The 21,232-nt window shown below is 37.2% G+C and overlaps 2 protein-coding genes and 1 long non-coding RNA gene across 3 annotated transcripts; 2 read left to right on the forward strand and 1 right to left on the reverse strand.

The window, feature by feature from the left end:
* LOC132628273 (chlorophyll a-b binding protein 7, chloroplastic) lies at window positions 1-5,336 on the forward strand. The gene is made up of 6 exons (XM_060344058.1): window positions 1-437; window positions 515-681; window positions 1,144-1,290; window positions 1,892-2,024; window positions 4,002-4,094; window positions 4,862-5,336. Exons 1-6 carry the CDS (start codon window positions 294-296, stop codon window positions 5,162-5,164), a joined length of 987 nt encoding a protein of 328 aa, XP_060200041.1. The 5' UTR covers window positions 1-293; the 3' UTR covers window positions 5,165-5,336.
* A 701-nt stretch (window positions 5,337-6,037) lies between these two features.
* LOC132628272 (uncharacterized) lies at window positions 6,038-7,468 on the reverse strand. The gene is made up of 2 exons (XM_060344056.1): window positions 6,936-7,468; window positions 6,038-6,770 (listed from the first exon to the last, which is right to left on the reverse strand). Exons 1-2 carry the CDS (start codon window positions 7,381-7,383, stop codon window positions 6,211-6,213), a joined length of 1,008 nt encoding a protein of 335 aa, XP_060200039.1. The 5' UTR covers window positions 7,384-7,468; the 3' UTR covers window positions 6,038-6,210.
* Window positions 7,469-14,089: 6,621 nt separating this feature from the next.
* LOC132624093 (uncharacterized) lies at window positions 14,090-16,600 on the forward strand. Its single transcript, XR_009576524.1, has 3 exons — window positions 14,090-14,522; window positions 15,009-15,057; window positions 16,162-16,600. It is a non-coding gene; the product is annotated as an uncharacterized LOC132624093 (long non-coding RNA).
* Window positions 16,601-21,232: the final 4,632 nt, after the last annotated feature.

Genomic DNA, 21,232 nt, shown 5'->3' on the forward strand with positions numbered 1-21,232 from the left:
TTGATCATTTTAAAAGTTGGGTTCAAGGAAATAGATTTTCTTTTCCTTGTGGTTAATTCAAATCACTGAAAGATTTTAAGGAATTTGTTATCTTTTCAATATATCAAAAAAATAATTCACAAAATGCGAAACTTAAAATAACCCTGTGTGATAAGTATACTTCATTTAAGCAGTTGAATTAGTGTCAGGTGGTCGAATCCGAACGGCCTTTGATTGGGCTTACGGTTTTAGAGGCTGGGAAGGAACCACGTCAGGATCTTGTCAAAAATAACAAGAGTGCTGAATGCGAAGGAATGAATGCAGGAGTCATGAGCCTGCTCCATCCATCATCCTCCACTTTGATTGGATCCGATTTCATAGTCTCAAACCACCAAAGGTTTTATCGCAGTCCAAGTGTAGTCGATTCATTTTCGCGCCACAAAGCTTCATGGCAAGAGGTGTGTGTGTGTCTGTTTGTGTTTGCTTCTTCGGGTAGCGATTGAATACCAAGACTAACCAATTTTCTTCATTGAAGCTCGCGGGTGTTGTGGTATTCTCAGCGATTCCTTTCACCGCCGTCAAAGCTATCGCCAACAGTAGCTTCGGCGAAACACTCCGTAAACGCTTGCAAGAGAAAAAGAAGGTTGCGCTACAGAATTCCGCAAAGTTCAAGGCACTTGCACAAATGGCAAGAAACGATAGGTAATCATTCTATCCCTATCACGTGGTAAGCAGCGCCCCTTGTTTTCACTTGACTGTAGATATTTTTTGCCATAAGTTATTTCCAGCTTTGACATACTTACCACTCTTTTGGTAGTCCCACCCCCCAAAAAATGCTTTCGTTGAAATAGATATCATCCAATTACTCTCAAATGTATACTTCAGCGTGCAGTCTCTTGCTGCTGGAAGTGAATCAGTATAATATGGTGGAGAAAAACAAGACTTTCTTATAAGTAATGCAATACTGCGTTCAGGCCATGTACTTTTCGTGACTATGAAAATGTTTATCCCTTATGGAGATAACCACAATTTTGCTAGATATTGTACTGTATAAATCTCTGAAGTTGCACCTGGCCATGCTTGAAATTTTTGTCTGCATATCCACTTTGTTTTCACAACTGCTGGGAATTCACTAACCTGTGATCTATTATCTCTACTTTGCAGTATCTGGTATGGAGAAGATCGCCCCCGCTGGCTTGGTCCAATTTCTTATGACTACCCTGCTTATCTTAATGGGGAGCTACCAGGGGACTATGGATTTGATATCTGGGGGTTGAGCAAGGATCCCGTGGCCCTTCAAAAGTACTTTAAGTATGGATTAGATTTTGCTTCTATTAGCTAGTTCAAAATTGCTTTTATTCTAAGTAGATAATGGTGATGTACTACATCATGTCCCATTAAATGATTTGTGACCATTTATGCTTCTTCAGCACATTTATCCTTTTAAAGACTGGAGCTTCCCATAAAAGAAATGAACAAAGTCAGTGCTTTCAATAACCTATTGAGAAATAACCCCGAAAGTTAGGATTAGGTGATTGGAGACATTTCGGATCCTCTTTTAGTTGGAATAGAAAAGACACGTTTCTTGAGCAAAATTGTAGCCAAAATGTATTAGAAATCGGTATTTGAGGAGAAGGGGGGGAAAAGGGTTGCAAAATGCGTACCTGGTCAGTGTTTAGGGCCATGCAAAGACATGGAAGTTGCTCTACTGCCAGACATGTTTGGGATGAGGGATTGAACATTTTCCAGCGTGGATGTTCAGAGATCCCATTGTGTAATCTTTTGGAGGAGCTTTTGGAATTTTAAAAGTAGCAACAAACACACACTCATACAAACTATTTGTTCAGAAACCACACAGAAGCTCCGTTAAATTCCATTTGAACTTATTTCAGTTGTTATGGTTACTTCACAGTTATGAAATATTGCATGGCCGTTGGGCTATGCTGGCTGCTCTTGGTGCTTTGATTCCAGAAATTTTAAACCTGACGGGACTTTTTCAGTTTGTGGAACCTGTTTGGTGGCGAGTGGGCTACTCAAAGCTTAAGGTTGGTTATCTTTCATATATGTGCTTTTGCTAGACTTCCCTTGGTTAATAGATGATGCTCCCTTAGCTATTGATATATGAGTTCCAAATGATCCCATGCTTGAGCTTTCCCCTCTAAATTAAGGGACCAAATGATCACCCTTTCTCCTACTGTCTGCTAGCGACTGTTAGATTCTTTACTTGGGTTTTCTCCAAAACTTCTAAGCTTTCCTTCTATTTGATGCACTCAGATGGTCCAAGCCAAAGTTCTCTTAACAAGCTTCGGTCCACTTGTCTCTACTTATCATGCACCTTTTATTTTGACTGCTGAAAGGATAAATCAGTTTTCTTCTGTTGGAGCTTATAGTTAGTTATGGTGATCTCTTTCATTTGAGACATTGATTTAGTTGGTAGCTTGGAGTTTTTAGCTCAATTAGCAGCTACTACTGACTTCTTCATGGGAAGGGTATATAAGCAGGTTTCCTGGGACTCAGATCTATAAATGCAAATAGCCTTTAAAGGATTTGGTCAAGTAGAGCAGAACAGAGATAGGGGATTCCTATGACCAACCCCTACTATTTTGGGATTGCGGAATAGTTATTGCTTTATCCTTTGAAGGCATGAGGCTCTTTAGTTTCTTGAAATATTAATCTGATGCAGATAGGGTTCTGATACTTAGGAGGAGCAATACCTGGATTCAATAAGAATAAAGAAGGGATGAGGGTTGAAAACCTCACTGCTTAATATGAGTAAGATGGAAATGAAGCAGTAGACAAAAATGAAGTAGCTGCAGCAGTTGCGAGAATACTAGGGAGTAGAAAGGAAGAAATGTTGGAGAATAGAAGGAGAGCAGAGAAGGATAGCAAAGCAAAGAATGAAAGAGGCGGAGGAGGAGAACAATATAAGTTTTGTCATATATATAGAAGTATAAGTGGCTGGCAGCAGAAGAGCGAAACTAAAAAGGGGAAAGGAGAAAGATGAGAAGTCAAATATAGGAGTGGAAAGCAATGGCAGATAACTGGCGGTATGCAAAAATGTTAAAATAGCAAGAGGGATTTCAGGAAGAGGATTTTCGAGAAGTTATAGAAAGAAGAGGAATTTTGAAAGATTTCAGCCGGTTAGAAATAAATAACAAGGAGGAAGAAAGAAGAAGCAGTAGTGCCTTAAGTAGAGAAGAGGATGAGAGGAAGAAGAATTTGACTAGCAGCCAGGGAAATGGAAGAACAGGAGAGTAGGAGAGAATAGTCTGGAGGGAAGAATGGAGAGTACCAGAAAAAAAAGAAAAAAGAAGGTGGAGAGAGCTAACAAAGGGCACTTAGTTCCTTAAAATTTAACCTATTGAATATACAATTTCTATATCACTAAAGTAGTGAAACTGTCATGGGGTTTCCATTGTAAAAATGCTATAAGAAAGATTTAGATTGTGGTTGTGTCTAGACTTGTATGAGGTGTGACATACTTGGACCAATCTCATCTCTCCAGTTATCCGACCCTTGTCTGTCGACCCAAACAACTCATGTCAAATGTGCAAGTAGGTGAGAATCAGATGACTTGATAATGCTGCAAGTAAGATAAAAACTAGAGTAACATACTCCAAAAGTAACTTAATGTCTTCCAACTATTTCTATGAAATGGATTTGTTTTATAATAAGCCAAACGTCCACTAGAATACTATTTCTTGGCAAAATTATTATCCAACGCTTCCTTGTTCTCAGGTTTCCGAGTAAACATAATTTGGAATGATTTCACAAAGTTTTCATAGAAAATTTCACTTAAATTCTGATATGATTTTCTTATGAAATTTCCGCTTTTGGAATCCAGTGTTTAACATGCAAGTATTCCTTTCAATAATTAATTCTTAGCACCCACCTGCTTCATATTCTTATCAAAGTGTTGTTCTATTAGATTATTGACCTCCTAATAACCTTATGAATTCTGTATCCAGCGCTTATTGCAGGTGTCTTTTTTCTCTTATTTATTTCTCTCCATTTTTTTCCAGGGAGATACACTTGACTATTTAGGGATCCCTGGACTCCATTTAGCTGGAAGTCAAGGAGTCATTGTCATAGCCATTTGCCAAGCCCTTTTGATGGTGAGTGTAAACACTTGCTTTATGTGGATCTTTCTAGTAATTAATTAAATGTGTTGAGTGCGAAAAACACTTTCTGGTTACTATTTGAATTCTTCTTGTAAAAGGTGCATTCTATCTCTTGCAATGCACTCATTGTATGAAAAAGGTAGGCATTTTGCAGTCGTGGAGATGGTTGATAGTACATTGAATCTATGAACTGAAGGTAATCTGAGTTTTTAGCTCATGATACAGTTTTCCAAGATTAAGATAGCAAGTTAGCAACCCTATAGATCAAGCTCTTTCTAGAAAAGAAGTACAATGTAGCTTTGTGTTCAAATTGCACCCATACAGCTATGCTTGATTGGTTAAATATGATTAATAGATGGCTGCTTCCTTCAGCCATTTTGTTCAGTCGATCAATGCATTTGAGAGTGAATACTTTTAATGGGGCATTGAGATAAAGTGCAAATGTTGATCTTAAGTTCGAATTAAGTGTCTGTTTTTGCATTCAAGGGACAGTTTGCTACTTATTCCTCTTAATATGCCTGCCTGTGTGCTGTAGCTGGTGAACATGTTGAAACAATTCTCATGGGGATAATCCCATGCCTAGAGAAGAAATAGGACCGTAAATTCTGTAACTGTAGTCTGTAGTTTGACCATTCACAAAAGAAACTACTATCTTGTTTGAACTTGACTTAGGAAATGGTTTCTTTCACATGAACAATGGGAATTTGACTTGATTTTTTCTTTTCTTGCAATAACTGTTCTTTCATACTTTTCTGTTATAGGTTGGACCAGAATACGCAAGGTATTGTGGGATTGAGGCTTTGGAACCCTTAGGAATTTACCTGCCTGGTGACATCAATTATCCTGGAGGCGTTCTTTTTGATCCACTGAATCTCTCTAAAGATCCAATGGCTTTTGAAGAGCTAAAGGTGAAAGAAATAAAAAACGGGCGCCTTGCTATGGTTGCCTGGTTAGGCTTTTATGTCCAAGCGGCTCTTACAGGTAAAGGCCCAGTGCAAAACCTGCTGGAGCATATCTCAGATCCACTCCACAATAACTTGCTCTCAATTCTAAAGTCTCTGTAAATATTTTAGAAAATTCACCTACCCAAAGTTGACAGTGGTGGTTAAGCCTGTGGTTTTGCATCCTCCCAGGTATAATTGTTCTGTATTCTTTATGTTTTAAGGCTGTAATATGAGAGCTCCTAATTTATCTGAAATCTCTTTGGAAAATAATATCATACCTCGAAAAGGTGAAGACATGTTGTGCCCAGAAGAGTATTCGAGATTGTCCATACCCAGGGAAATTAAGCTTATATGTAGAGGCGAATCTAGGATTTCAAGAGGATGGGTTCACCATTAGCTATGGGATTTTTTGATTTTTTTTGCCTTTGGTTCGTTGCAGCTTAGCGCCAATGGTTTTTTTTTATACTTCTTTTGTCTTTTGGGACTTGGGGTAATTAGAAGTATAGGGAGAAAAAAAAGTCATTAGATGTAATATTAAAAAAAAAATGTTTTTTACTTTTGGGTAATTAGAATTATAGAAGAAAATAGATTTAGAATAATATAAAAATGAAAGTTAAAAGACTGCTTTAGAAAAAAGCAAAAAACAAATACGTGCAAGAGCTCGAGTTCGATCCCAAGACCTTGAGGAAATATACATAGTCCCTCCCTAACCAGTGTTCCACTCAGCCTAGTTTGACCATGTGTTCCTTCAGTTAATATTAGATATATTTTTAGAATTATACACATAATATATCGAGTTTAGTCAAGTGACCATGTGTTCACGTGACCCAAATTTTAAGCATAAAATTGCCTCTGCTTATATGGTCTTGTTTATAATGGGATGTAAAAAAGACTCATGTTCTTGAATTAACCAAATAACTTCTGTTTATGATGCGATGTAATGATAGCGAAGCAAAATGTTACTTCTTGTTATATATTATGTGACATGCATCCTTTTTGTAATATCTAGAAATTTATTCATTCTGCATCATTAAAAAGCTTCAACAAGTTAAGCTATTAAACAATTTAACAAAGAAATTCTTATGTCTTCTAAGCATAATAATGATAAGGAATATTTATTTGCATTTTGTTCCACTTTCTTGAGAGTGAAAGAAAATGGAGGGGAATTATTTGGGAGGGAATGGTGCTGCCTGTGGATTGGGGCATGCTTCATCCATTCTTCTTCTGTTACTCCTTCTTCTTCCTCTCCCAATATTCTCAACCAGAAATTCTCCGACCCCTTCTCCAAATCCTTCAATAAGACCGCCAAAAGCTTTGATAAAAACCTGAGAAGCAACACGAGCAGCAGTCCCAAGCATATTGGGCTTCTTAGGAGGCTTGATTCCATATTCTTGGAGGCCATTGATCATGGACTTAGCACACAGTGCATGAAGATGGTAGTCACAGACTGTGCAGCTGTACACTCGACCTGATGATCTTTTCTCCCTGCACTCACCGCATACAATTCCTGATTGATCATGACCACCACCAGCGCCACCCAACAAAGCGTTTCCTGGTGGTAAGACTTTTAGTCGGTGCTGATGATTGGGAAATTTAATCTCGGTGGAAAGCATGGCACAACATGGATGCATCTGGAAATTACAGGAGTTGACTCTACATCTAAATGTGAATCCTTTGGTGGACTTGGAGCAGACATCACACCTTGGCCGCGCTATTCCAGCGTTAACTGATTTGTTTAGAAAAAGATCATGTGAAAATTCTGGAGATGGGAAAAACCATACCACAGAACATATGCCAAACAACATATGTATGCATTTAAGTTTGTAGAAGCATATATCTTGCAAAAAAAAATTTAAAAAAATGCACCACTTTGTGTAGGAAACATGTGTACCTTGTCTGGGTTTAGCATGGAAGACGAGTTGGTGCTGGCCATGGAAAGGATGAGCCTCAAGAGAGGGTGGTGATAAGGCACAGAAGTGATGAAGCTGATAATCACAATCTCGGCATGCATACCTACGGCCAGTGCCAAACTCCTTGCAACCTGAGCAAGTAAATAGTTCCGAGAGAGTAATCTCTGCAAGTGGGTGCTTTGAGTGAGTATGATGAACAATGGTTCCATTGTGATTAGCATGATACCCAGTGTGATCATCAGGTGGCTGGGGAGATGTTGGGAACTCTATGTAGGTTGGAGTGGGAGATGGCTGGTTACCATCCTTGATCTTTGCAGCTGAGAGTGGAGCTTGTCCAATTGAGAACGAAGAGGTATTGTTCAATCTTTTCGTTGCTACTAGAGATGTCCCTGATCTCCTCAGGGGTTTTGTGCTGGTTCTGTTCATCATGTTCTACTTTGGTTCCAAAAGTGAAATTCTGAAGAACCTTAATGAGTTAGTTGAGTGTGAGCCAGCTCATATATTTATGCTTGGTTGGATTGCCTGGCTACGGAGAATTTCGTCTAAATTATCAGTAAGGGTGTACAAAGTAAACCGATAAATCGCATCAAATCGATAAATCGAGTTAAACTGAGAAAAAACCCGACTAGTGGTTTGGTTTGACTTGGTTTGGTGTTGGAAAAAAAAACCCGATCATAATTGGTTTGGTTTGGTTTTAGCTAAAAAAGGTCAAAACGAACCAAACCAACCCGACATTACATGTATTCAATTTTTAAAATATTTTATACATAAAAATATTTATTTCTAATGTAATTTATAAATATTTCTTAATTTTTTTCATAATTTTACATCTATTATCATAATATTCAAGCTTGAACTTAGGATTTTGAATGTGATTAAGTTTTATATCCTATGGATGTTAATAACTCATATAAAGTCCAAACCAAAACAAACTCAACACTAATACTAACAAAAGAATTTCAATTTACCCATAGAAATGACAATAATGTTGGATATCTATTCTTTAGTTTTGCATAATTGGTTTAGAGAGTGAAAATACAGAACTTAAGTATTTTTTTCTTGTCATGTAATTAATACGTATTAGCCGTACTTATTTTAGCATGACTTAGTATTTTTAGATTATGGTCATTTTCTTTATGGCTTATTAATTAGCAATATTTATTTTAATCGATTTTATTATCTTTTGTTGAATATTTTAATACAATGTCATCACTCTTCTCACATTTTGTGTTGTTTTCTTATGAAACACCTTAATTACATAATTGTATCTTCCTAGGACTAAAAAAATATTTGACGCAAAAGTTATATGTTTTGTATCAAGATTATTCTGAAAAAAAAAACCTAAATAACCCGAGAAAACCCGAGGTTGAAAAACCCGAATTTTATTGGTTTGGTTTGGTGTATAAATTTAAAAATCCGACGCAATTGGTTTGGTTTGGTGTTTAAGAAATCCGAACTAACCCGGTCCATGTACACCCCTAATTATCAGGTTAAATTAAATACGGAAACAATAGGTTGATTGACAACGTAAAAATAATCTAATTCGACGAATCTTTTGAATGAATAGATATAGATGAATCATAAAGTTTGATTCAACTAATTTGGAATTGAGGCATAATAATTGATTGATTTATCAAGTAAAACCAAAATGATGCAATTGCATTTGCTTGATAAAGTCAAAGATTAGCTTTTAAGGATTTCTTTGGTAGTGGACAAGTTTGATTTTTGAGGGAGAATTAGGCCCCTCCCCAGTACCTTTTATTCCCTGCAACAAGAAGGAGCAATATTTTCCAACCAAAGCGTGGCTTCTTTTTCTTTTTCTTTCTTACTACAGTTCAGTAGACAATAAAAGCCATGGCACGAATCAAAATCACTTTCTGGGAAGATACTTATTCTGTTATAAAGTAGAGGCGTAAAAATGTTAACAAGGCCACAATCTTATTTTTCTTTTAGGAAATTGCTTAAAAGACTTCGCCACATTCAATAAGTGGCATCGTGTAAATTATAGATTAAAGATCAAGATCTTTATCCTATTCCAATTTGCATAAAAAGCTAAATACTATTACTGTAGATGGTAGATTTTGAGCATTCCTCTTCTCTGCTGTCGAATCTTCTATATGATAATTGATTTACAGTAGTTCGTTGGAGTTTGTGTTCCCAATGATACCCAATTATTGCTAATTCCAATTCTAGATGCTTTATTAGTATGCACAATGTTACTGTAAGGATAGGAAAGTTGAAAATTGATCTTTTTAAAGTTCTTTAGCTTGCATTTATCACTTTGTCTTCCATCGTTCATTGTCATCTTCCCACTTTGGTTACATATTAATGTCATTATAGTAATTTTCATTCTCAAATATTCGAATGCCCACAAGGCCAAAAACTGAAGATCTCTATTTCTTGTTAATGCCAAACGCTCCCCCCCCCCCCCCCCCCCTCCCCCCAAAAAAAAAAAAAAAACACCTCCCCAGAAATAGAAAAAAAAAAAGATAAAAAAAGACTATAGTAATATTAGACGATGATGCTATTACTATGTTGTCATTTTTCTCGTTAGACATCCCCCTCTTTTTTCAGTCCTTGCATCTGTTTTGACGTGACACTAATTTAGTACGAAGTCTAAACTATGAAGTAGCCATTCAATTGTAAGACAGAATCTGTGATTTTTTTAGCATAAAAAAGAAAAAAATTGAACCAAACTAGCACAAAAAAAAATATTAGTAGGTTTCACGCACTAAATTAGTGCATTTAGTGCGTGAAAGGACCAAACTGCAAAAATGCAACTTGGGCGTTTCACGCACGAATTTTGTACGTGAAGGAGGTCTTTTTTTTTTTCTTTTTTCTTTGGTGTTACTTTTCAAATCACGTTTTTTTTTCATACTTTGGGCAAAGATTAGTCATGTTTCAAAACCCCAAAATATCAATATTTTATATAAAACTTAATATCTTTTTTTGCGTACAATAATGTCGGCTCATTACATCAAGTCCACCTAAACATTTGGATCGTCGTTTTAGGGGTTCTAAAGTGCCCCGAAGTAAGTTTTGAAACTTGTCATATTTATGGGGTTTTGATTTAAGTGTTTTATTATATTTGAATGTACAAATATAAATATTTGATTTAATAATAATTCATCCAATACGAGAGGTTTATACTAATTAAAAAATAATTCATTTCATTTAATTACAGTACTAATTCAAAGCAATACAATAATAAATTACAATAACAATACAATCTTCAAGTTCTAGAGGCTCTATTACTTCAAGACGTGCTTGTACTACCATGGCCTTGTTGCCCACACGAACGCTTGTCATGGCCATATTGCTTACATGTAGAGCACTTGCGAGAGTAAGTTCTTTTACTAACATCCATTTGATTGGGTCTACGACTCCGTGAGTTAATGCCCAATTTCCTGATGTAATCCTTGTTAGCAACCATTGAAAACGGCTCGTTTGGCCAATAAGCTTCATTACCAAGTGGGTGGAATTGGCCGGAATATGCTCTAAGTTAACTGTGGACCTTGTATTCCCCCACCACATAACTTGTTACCATTTTTCTCATTCTCTCGAAACACTTGACAGCATAAGAACACGACATGTGGTACGTTTGCCACTTACCACAAGTGCATGTTCTTGTTGCCTCATAAACAGTATGCACGTTTCCACCCTTACCGTTGCAATAACCCGTCCTAACTTCATACACATATTGAATTGGGTCATACTCGGTCATTTGGTGATGCTCACATTTTTTTTTCCATAATGCTCCATATTTTTGAAGGGCTTTGGCATCCATGTCCCGCCGTCGGCTAATATCGCTCTGGCCTGCCTTGTCCTAACAACAAATCGCTCCACAACCTGCTTGAAAGTCATTCTCACCATTACAGTGACAGGTTGTCCTCGAGCAGATTTCACCAAGTCATTGAAAGACTCTGAGCTGTTTGTTGTGAGCATGCCCTATCTTTTGCCTCCATCAGCATGAAGCGTCCATTTTTCAACTTCGAGTTTCATCAACCAAACGTATGCGGGTTCACTCACTACTCTGATCAGATCCATTTTTGCAGCCCATTTTCTTTATTGATGCTCCATCGCAGCCCCCCACATCAATTTGTTTAGAGTGCCATTGTGAAACTTTGATTGTAAATTTGTCTTCAAGTGCCTTAAACAATAGCGATGGTAAACAAAAGGAGGCTGTCACCCCGATAAATTATTCATATTGTGCAATATGCCTTTATGACGATCAGACAGCACGCATATGCCGGTACGATCCTTAATAACATGAGTTTTCAAATGGGTCAAAAAGATCCCCCATGTGTCGTTGCTCTCGTTAGCGGCAATTGCGAAAGCAAGAGGAAATATTGATCCATTAGCATCCATTCCCATTGCAATTAGGAGCTTGATGTCGTAGGCACCATATACATGCATACCATCTATGGTTATCATTGGTCGGCAGTGAGCAAAACCATCAATGCATGGTTTGAATGTCCAAAATACGAAGTTGAAGATTTTACCCTCTATAAGCCGCCACTCTACAATAGTACCATTATTAAAATGTTGTAGAGCTGCCATATACCTTGGCAGCGATTGAAAAGAAGTATGCCAATTTCCAAAGACCATCTCAAAAGCGCGTCTACGCCCGAGAAATCCCTTTCTGTTGCTTATAGTTTTACTATATACGGTTTGAACGTTTCGAATACAATTTTTGATGGGGAACCTGCACAAGTTTAAACAAACAACATTTAGTAATGATCTTTCAATTGATATAAGACATATAATGTACTAGGTAGGATAAGTTACCTTGGCGTTTCGGCAATGTCTTTAAGTAACACTTGAGCAATCATGTTTGTATCTAAATTATAATGATCTGCTCGATTTTCTTCCATATCACAAGTGTGTCTTTCGCAGAATTTTGTGATAGCCCACATACTATCAGGCTTAACAATTCCCCGAAGCAACCACTCACAGCCTTGATACCATCGTCTACAAACTAGCCTCCATATCTTTGTGTTTGACTGATCAAACTTAAACTCCCTCATGTCCTTAAAACAATAAATTTTGACAGCCCGTTGCAACGCCTTTTTGGATGCGAACAACATTCCCTTTGCAAGGTAGCATCGATCTTTGTTGAGATCCTTTGGTTCAATCCAGGTTTTTAGGCGACTATCACCATCTTCTCTTGTGAAGACAAATGCATCATCACGACCCTGCAGGCTGTCAAGATAAGGGATATTGTTAGAATGCCACTGAATTGGGCTTTCAGAAGTTGGGTTTTCAGCCATCGGTGGTGGTACGTGGTGGTGCATTGGTTCTTGTTGGTTTTGGCTTTGAGGAATATTGTTGGGCATACCAACTTGAACATCATCATCATCTTCATCATCGGTTACCTCTGCATTATTAGTTATTTCATCGTCATCACTTGATGATGACTCATAATAATTAGGAAAATCTTCATTATCAAGTGCATTCATCCTCCTACACGAAAAGTAACATATTTTAAATACCAACATCATATATATATATATATATATATATATATATATATATATATATATATATATATATATATGAAGATTTTCTATATATATATAAAATTTAATATCAAGGTGATGAACTTACTGTTGTTCATAAGCACTGTCATGGTGTGGAGAACGATCAACTCCACCGAACTGAGAGGATTGACCAACATCCATACTTGGTACCACTGGCGAGTTTTGAGAATAGTTCCTATAAAGATTTGAAAACTGGTTATTTACCAATTCATACAACAAACACGTGCTACTATACATAATAATAATATGAAAAATCCATATTTACCAATTTTCATTGTAAGCTTGATTAAATTGCTAGCTTAGATTTTTCAGCGGCACTTGACCACTCAAAATGTCTCCATAAGAACTAAAGTCCCCATAAGTGTTACCATGAATAGGCTGGACTTGAGGGACTTCTTCTCGAGGTATCTTTTCAACATACATCTCAAGAACATTAATAAATACTAAATCACGATATTCTTTCGGCGATCCCAAATAATCACTCAAAGATTCATCATCGTTGATATTGTGCATGCCATAACGCACTACACCGTTTGATATTGTTTGTGGATATCTGCCAGTTAGTGAGATTCCAAACTCAGTGGGTGTAGTTTTCATTCTTTTGTGCGTGTAACTGACTAGTGTTTCATAATTTAAAGTTGTTGGAAATTTAACATGGGCTTTTGGTTTGATACTATAATGAATGGAGTAATTCTCCTCGACGATATCTCCATCCCAAAATAGTGAAACCTTAACAGTTGAAGCATTTTGAGACATATGTATCAATGGACACCGTGACATCCATATGTGCTGACCAGCCCTACAAAACGCTGGCAGCTCATCCAAAATATGATCATACGGCGTCCATATAAAAGCCTGTAAAAAGAATTGAACTAGTTAACAATAAAAAACTAAAATAGTAGCTATGTGGTCTAGCGTGTGGATCCAAAATATGAACATACCGTCTGCGCCGTCATGCGGTCTAGCTGATCCCTAAATGGGAGAAGGTTGTGGTGCGTCTCCACACGTCGGCGTACGCCTCGCGACCATCTCCGCGCGTATGTGTTACATCCCGTATTTTCATGCGTTGGAAGGCGTGCGAGTTAAATGACATTAGTAATGGAAATGAGATTATCCACCAAGTTTATGGGTGATTAGAGTGATGGTACATATACGTTGGAAATATTAGAAGTTAAACAAATCGAAGAAAATAAGTTTCGTTGAGGTTTGAATTTATTTGAATGAAATACGATCCAAGCTATAATACCCTATATTTTTGGACTAGAGAAATTGAACCGTCCAACATGAGCAAATTTACCCGAGCCCGGAGGATATGGTCATATTCAAGCATGAAAATTTAGAACTCGGTGTACAAAAAATAAAATGAAGTCCCAAAATGATTTGAGATGGAAGAGTATGACGACGATGGTTGAAAATAATATTTTATGTGGTGCAAACAAGGATATGGGCTAGTGCTATATCACATGAATATAATAATGAGCATATGAAGTATTAAAAATAGGTACCATTCAAGTGAGTTGAGACCAAAAAATTAATTATGTGTATAATTGATTAAGCGTGGGGTTTGTATTGAAAATAAATAAAGTAATGAAATTATTGGATAACTTTCACCTGGATAGGTGACAAGTAGGTGACATGTGTCCATGCATAACATAAGTGGTGGCACAATTTAATACTTAATTACAAGTTATGGGCCATAGACCCACACGTGTATGGAGAAGGACTAGTTATGTCCTATTTTATTGTTGGCTTTAAATGACATCTGAAGTATGTATATGTATTTTTAGCTACAGCAACATGTTTTCACTTCTTTGAGAGTTAATAACGTGTAACCTTGCAAACAAACAAAAACAAGAGTGTTTTCTTTGTTCCAAGGAAGAAGAACGTAATCTTCCTCAAAGAACAACGTACGGATTTTGGTCTCATTGTCTCTGCTTCAATTTCACTGTTCCGTTTTGTCGCGTTGTTTAACCCGGGCTTTCTTCATAATGAAGTAAGGTGGAACTGGATTAAATCTTGGCATATAAGGTAAGAAATCTTCTCTCCTAGATGTATTTGAGTTATCCGGGTCGTATCTACGTTGCTAGATGAAAGAATTACGAAAACTATATTAGAAATCGGATAAATTGTTATTGTTATCATGTGGGCTGTTTGGTGGTTGTTATAAATTATTTTGTGGGCTGGAATATCGTGGGATTGACTGTAGTTGTTGTTATGTTTTTTTTGTTATACTATGTATACACGGAAATAAAGAAATGTATACAAGCATCGATATAGGAATTTATATTGGGCTATTTTGAAAGTGATTTAAGAATGAATATGATTCTATTTGGATATGTATTTATTGATATTGTTGTTGGTATGGTGATTGATATTTTGGCTAAATTGGAATCACGAGGATTATTATGTTTTAGGGAAGATGTTGCCCGAATATCGTTAGATTTCTAAGTAATTAAGGGTTGGTTTGAAAGAGTATCCTAATTTAATTATTGGCATATTTGGTTTTATTTATAGATTGGTGAAGTCCAAGACCTAAGTTATGGTTAACTTGAGAAGCGACAAGGTATGTAAAGTTATCCCTTTTTCTTCTTTTGGCATGTCCTAGGTATACTAGGTTGAGATTTGAGCCTCGGGGACAACTCTGTTCATGAAAATCCGAGTTTGATTTTGAGTACTATTCATTCAGTGTAATTGAACTATGATTCTTATGTTTTGTTGGCAAAATGGCCAAACATTCATAACTTTCTCAAATGTAATCGGATCGCCTTGAAACTTTCATGGATGACTCCATAGAGCCTAATATTTGTGGTTTTATGTCCGCCACTTCGAGTTGACTCGAGGTGGGCCCACTAGCCCCGAGACTTCCTTCTTTGTCCTATCCGACTTACTTTGGTAAAATGTTAAAAAGGAACTTTTGTTTATGATTCTGGCTATAAAAAAATGATATTTTAGTGGCTTCGTTTGATTTGCTCCATAAGTTATTTGAAAGCTCCCCAATGTGAATGATACCAAATTTTCAGAAAAAGGCTTATGAAGTATATTTTCGAAAATTTAAAGGCTTATATCTTTTGTATTCTACTTCCGACAGACTCGATACTTACTTTGGACCTTCTGATCTCAAAATATATGTATACGTACTTATTTGTCGAGTCTGGGAATTTAATTATGTATATGCATATGATTTCCGCACTACTCTGCTCGTGCCTGCTATTATGACATCGTTCGCCGGTTCCCGGGCCGGTTTTGTGATCGTGCGCACTATGATATATTCGGTCGTATGCTGTGTTACGGTTCCCGAGACCTCGCCATAGGGCCGGGTACCGTTTATGGAGTTATGCTGTGATATGGCTTATGATATGATTTGATGATGTGATATGTTATGTTCGGAGATGTACGGAGATTTGAAACCTTCTGGAGTTATGCTGTGTGTGGCACCAGCGTCAGAGTGGTGACCACGTTCCTTAGCCTTATGCATGATTTTTACTTGCATGATATATATATATACATATGCTTTCAGCACAGACTCTGATGTACTGATTCGGTAATGTCTCTCGATACTTTTTTTTATGTCAGTTATGGTTTGTATTTCTGTACTTTATGCTTTACATACTCAGTACATCTTTCGTACTGACCCCCTTTCTTCGGGGGATGCGTTTCATGCCCGCAGGTACCGAGGTTCGTGATCTGCCAGTGTAGGCCACACATTCTGCTACTACAGAGTGCTCCATTTTGATTCGGACCCCACACTTTGGTATATGCCCTTTTTGTCATACATATGCTTATGTATATTTGACTATTTGGGGTACGGCGGGGCCCTGTCCCGTCATATGATTCCGATATGGTTTGTAGAGACCTGTAGTCATATATGTGGGTCATGGGTCACGTGTGTGTTTGTTTGTGCATGATCTGCGTTTTAGTGCAGTTCTGTTTGCTAGTATGGCCAAAACGGCCCATTTGTCAGCACACGTATATGTATCTGGCAATGTACATTCCGCCAACCTATCAGATTTGGATACGGCCAAAATGGCCTGTATATTTGTATATGTGCATATGTACGGCGATGTATATTCCGCCGACCCTTTTGACTTGATATGATATTTTGTATACGCGACCGCTTAAGATATTATTTATTTTCAGTTTTGTTTAAAATGATGAATAAGCAATCTGAGTTAAGCTATAATATGACGATTTGGGTTGTATGTCCGTTTGGGTGTCCAAGTAGGGCACCAGTCGCGGCCCACGGCGCTGGGTCGTGACAGTATGGCATCAGCACAGTAAGATAGTCAGCGGGAGGGTGAGCTGGTATGGGCTGAAAAGGTCTCAACCTAGTCCACACCTATATCTGATATAGTCATTTCAAAAAAAAATTATCAGTCGTCGTTTTAAAAAAATATATTTTGTGTTGAATTACACACACTTAAATATATTACCTGAAGGAGCGAGCAAAATGCAGGGACCTCTACCCTCGTGCCCATAGAACATCGGCAGAATCCTCGATACATGTAGCCCAGCACAGCAACGCCCCAACTATAACATCCTATCTCGGCGAGATCGTCGATATACCGAAGATACCTCAAGCTCAAATGCGAACCCGAAGTGTTTGGGAACAGGATAGCCCCGAATATGATGAGTAGGTATAGACGCGCGCGTCGGTCAACATCAGCCTGAGGTGTGTCCTCTCCAATCGGATGCTGCATGTATGTGAGGCGCAAGTGAGCGTAAAGGGCCGACAACAAAAGCCTACTCTGGCCGGAAATATGACCATCCAGAGCCGCGAAACCGGTGATCCTAGTCAACTCATCTCGGTAAGGCGGCAGCATAGGAGGCTCCTCAATATACAATGGGCGTCCATCAACCTGTAGCCCATAAATAACCTCCACATCCTGAAGGGTAATGATAGCCTCACCGGTGCGGAGATGAAATGTGTGCGTCTCCGATCGCCATCTCTCAATCAATGCCGTCACTAGCGACCTATCGTGCTGTACCCGACCAACTTCGACGCACCGGTAGATACAACCCCGACGTAGTATATCCAGGATACGAGGATGTGGGGGGCGAGCAGCTAAGATCTCCCATGCTGAGTCCCCTAACCGGGTACGGACCTGAGACTCAGGCTGCAGGTCGGATGTCCATATATGTTGCGACCTATGCTTGGGCTGAAGATACAGTAACTCTCGGTCGAAGGGCCCCGGATCAAGAGGGTGGTGATCCATCTGTTTTACGCATTTTAAATCAATCATTAACAAGTAGTATTAGTTATGTAATCTTTTATCAAAATATTTATTAAGGATTGTGGTGACCCATCTATTTTACGTATTTTAAATCAATCATTAACAAGTAATTTTAGTTATGTAATCTTTTATCGAAAATTTTATTAAGGATTGTGGTGACCCATCTGTTTTACGTATTTTAAATAAATCATTAACAAGTAATATTAGTTATGTAATCTTTTATCGAAAATTATATTAAGGGTTTTCAATCCTAAGCTACGGGTTATGAATCCTAAACTAAGGGTTTTCAATCCTAAAATATAAAGATTAAAAATTAATAAGTCAAATAATTAACAATTAGTTAGCATACAATTAGTATAAATAATTAATAAATAAACAATTAACTAACTAATCAAATAATTAACAAGTTATTATCATATATTTAATAAATAAACAATTAAGTAACTAATCAAAAAATTAATAAATTATTATCGTATATTTAACAAATAAACAATTAATTAACTAATGAAACAATTAAGAAATTATTAACAAATAAACAATTGGCTTTACAAAAACTAAATAAATAATTAGCCAGTCTAACAATTGAAATAGCTAGTCTAACAATTAATAAATACTTAAGTCGCTAATCGAACAATTAACAAATACTAAATAAACAAGCAATAAATAATTAACTAATTAACAATAGATAAACAAATTAAAAAAAAATTAAAGGGGGCAGTCACCACTGCGGACTGCCCAAAAACACACAAAATAAATGCGCAATCCACCACAGATCCCTCCCACCATACCTAAGGTAATAATATATTTAGCAATGTAATAAAAAATTCGTAGTAAAATACCTAGAATGAAGGTGTTTTTGAGTTTTCAAAATGAGCTCCGCGCTGCTCTATTCCAAAATCTAACTTTAGAAACTTGTTCCTACACTTCAATATACCAAGAATATTGAGTTTCGGATTGAAAAACAACACGAAAATAGTGTTTTGGGAGGTTGGGGACCGCATCAATGGCGGGCTGTGGTGGGGTGAAACGGTCGGGATCTGTGGTGGGGAAGGAGGGGGCGACTTTTTGTTGCCTCCTTCACGCACGAAATTCGTGCGTGAAAGGCCCAAGTTGCATTTTTGCAGTTTGGTCCTTTCACGCATTAATTTAGTGCGTGAAACCTACTAATGTTTTTTTTTTTTGCTAGTTTGGTTCAACTTTTTTTTTTGTGCTACAAAAGTCGCGGAATCAGTAAGAGAAAGATGAAATACTAAAATGTTCTTTAAAACTAGTTTTTTAACAAATAAGACATCATATTAAAGTTTAAATCTGAATAATTAAATAAATATAAAAGTTCTAAATAAGAGTTAGGGTCAATGCATAATTAATCTCTTTTCCCCTGGATTAGGCAAATAGAAAATTTTCCTCCGTAATAAAGGCATTAATCATTTGCTTCCTAACTTGTCAAATAAATTTGTATATCAATTATTAACTTCTGTTACGTTTATTATTATATACATCTCCTCTTAACTCGTGGTCAATCAGAATCGGATGTTCCTACTTAAACTTTAGGGAGGTCATCACTCTCCACTCTCCGGACCTCCAGAATTCTACTAACAGAATTTTTTAACACACCATAATATTCAATTTATCACACATTGTAAGAACACAAAGGTAGAGGTACTTGTATATTTTCTTGATAGCAAATACGGAAAAGGGCCAAATATACCTCTGTACTATTGGAAAAGGGTTAAATATATCATTTGTTATACTTTGAGTCCAAATATGTCCCTCCAATTATACTTTCGTTCAAATATACCTCTCTTCCGTTAAACTTGTCTAAGGTGGACCCTAAATCTAATGTGACATGCCACCTCACCACCCAACTCATTTATCCTCTTCCGCTTCTTCACTCACCACTACCATCTCTTCTCCCTTTACAATCACTGCCACCGTTAGCACCGCCACACCACCATGGCACCATCTCCACCTTCAGAGCCTGTTTGGATGGGCTTATGCCTATAAGCTGTTTGCAGCTTATAAGCTAAAAAAAATAAGTTGGGGTAGTCTAACTTATTTTTTTTGGCTTATAAGTTGTTTTCAGCTTATAAGCTGCTTTAGATAAGCTAAGTCAAATGGGCTCAATTATTTTTTTGAGCTTATTTTAAGCACAAAATGACTTTAAGCTGGCCAGCCAAACACTCAAAAAAACTGAAAACAACTTATAAGCAATTTATAAGCAACTTATAAGCCAATCCAAACGGGCTCTCACTCCCTCGGCCAACATCAACCCTAATTTATTCACTGTGCTTAAGCCCATACATACCTTTTACCAATAATAATAACCCCATTATAGAAAAATCAAGCCGTAGGAAGAAGAAGGTCGAAATTGTTACATTATTTTTTATTTGGATCAACTGTAAGTCGAAATTAAGGTAAGAAAAGGAAGTTCCTTTGTATTTTACTGTTGGAGATATGTTCTTAATGAAAAGTGAATAAATAAAGTGATTGTCGTGTTCGACCTCCAAAGCCACCATCGCCTATGGTCTATACATATAACTATAAATAAGTTGATTTATATATATACAATTTATATATAAGCATTTGCAAAATTGTATATTTTAGTATTGATGAATATTGAAGAAATCAATCACTTTGATTTTTTTTCATCTGAGAAAATCGAGAAGTTTGTGGTGTTTGATCGGAAAAGTGAGGTCCAGCAATGCTATAGAACTACGAAGTCGTCGGCGTTTAGAAATTTAGATTATTCGTGCGGTGGTGCTAATGGTAGCAACGGTTATAAAGGGAGAGGACACGGTAGTGGTGAGTGAAGAAGGGGAAAAGAGTGGTAAATGAGAGGTGACATGCCACGTAGTGTCCACCTCACTGAGTTGTCAGTGACACGTCAGATTTGATGTCCAATTTGGATAATTTTAACGGAGGAGGGGTATATTTGGATCAAAGTATAACTGGAGGGATATATTTAGACCCAAAATATAACGGAAGGGATATATTGGAACCCAAAGTATAACGGGTGGAATATATTTAAACTCAAAGTATAACGAAGGATATATTTAACCCGTTTTCAATAGTATAGGGATATATTCGGCCCTTTTCCGTAGCAAATATAATAAACCTAAACACGATATCCAGATCAAGAGGAAAGGGAAAAGTCATCAATCCTCGGATGAGGATATTTGTTCTTAATCGTCACCTTATTCAATTGTCGATAGTCAATGCACATTCTCAAGGAGCCATCTTTCTTTTGGACAAACAATACGGGTGCTCCCCACGGGGATGAACTAGGCCTAATAAAGTCTTTCTCAAGCAAGTCTTTCAATTGCTCCTTCAACTCTCTCAATTCTGCGGGAGTCATTCTATAAGGAGGAATAGATATAGGCTTAGTGTCTGGCAACACATCAATAGCAAAATCAATCTCCCGCTCGGAAGGAAGGCCTGGAAGCTCTTCCGGGAATACGTCCGTAAATTCATTTACTACGGGAACTGACTGAAGAGTCGGTGGTTCAG

The sequence above is a fragment of the Lycium barbarum genome, chromosome 2 (assembly GCF_019175385.1).
Source record: "Lycium barbarum isolate Lr01 chromosome 2, ASM1917538v2, whole genome shotgun sequence".
Lineage (NCBI taxonomy): Eukaryota > Viridiplantae > Streptophyta > Magnoliopsida > Solanales > Solanaceae > Lycium > Lycium barbarum.

What these genes read in the sequence shown, in the direction of transcription:
- LOC132628273 (XM_060344058.1), top strand. Translation starts at nt 294, where the DNA reads ATGAATGCAGGAGTCATGAGCCTGCTCCATCCATCATCCTCCACTTTG. An exon ending in GCCCTTCAAAAGTACTTTAA is followed by an intron (nt 1,291 to 1,891) that starts GTATGGATTAGA and finishes GTTACTTCACAG; the next exon opens with TTATGAAATATTGCATGGCC. An exon ending in TTTGCCAAGCCCTTTTGATG is followed by an intron (nt 4,095 to 4,861) that starts GTGAGTGTAAAC and finishes TTTCTGTTATAG; the next exon opens with GTTGGACCAGAATACGCAAG.
- LOC132628272 (XM_060344056.1), bottom strand. Translation starts at nt 7,383, where the DNA reads ATGATGAACAGAACCAGCACAAAACCCCTGAGGAGATCAGGGACATCT. An exon ending in CCATGCTAAACCCAGACAAG is followed by an intron (nt 6,771 to 6,935) that starts GTACACATGTTT and finishes TAAACAAATCAG; the next exon opens with TTAACGCTGGAATAGCGCGG.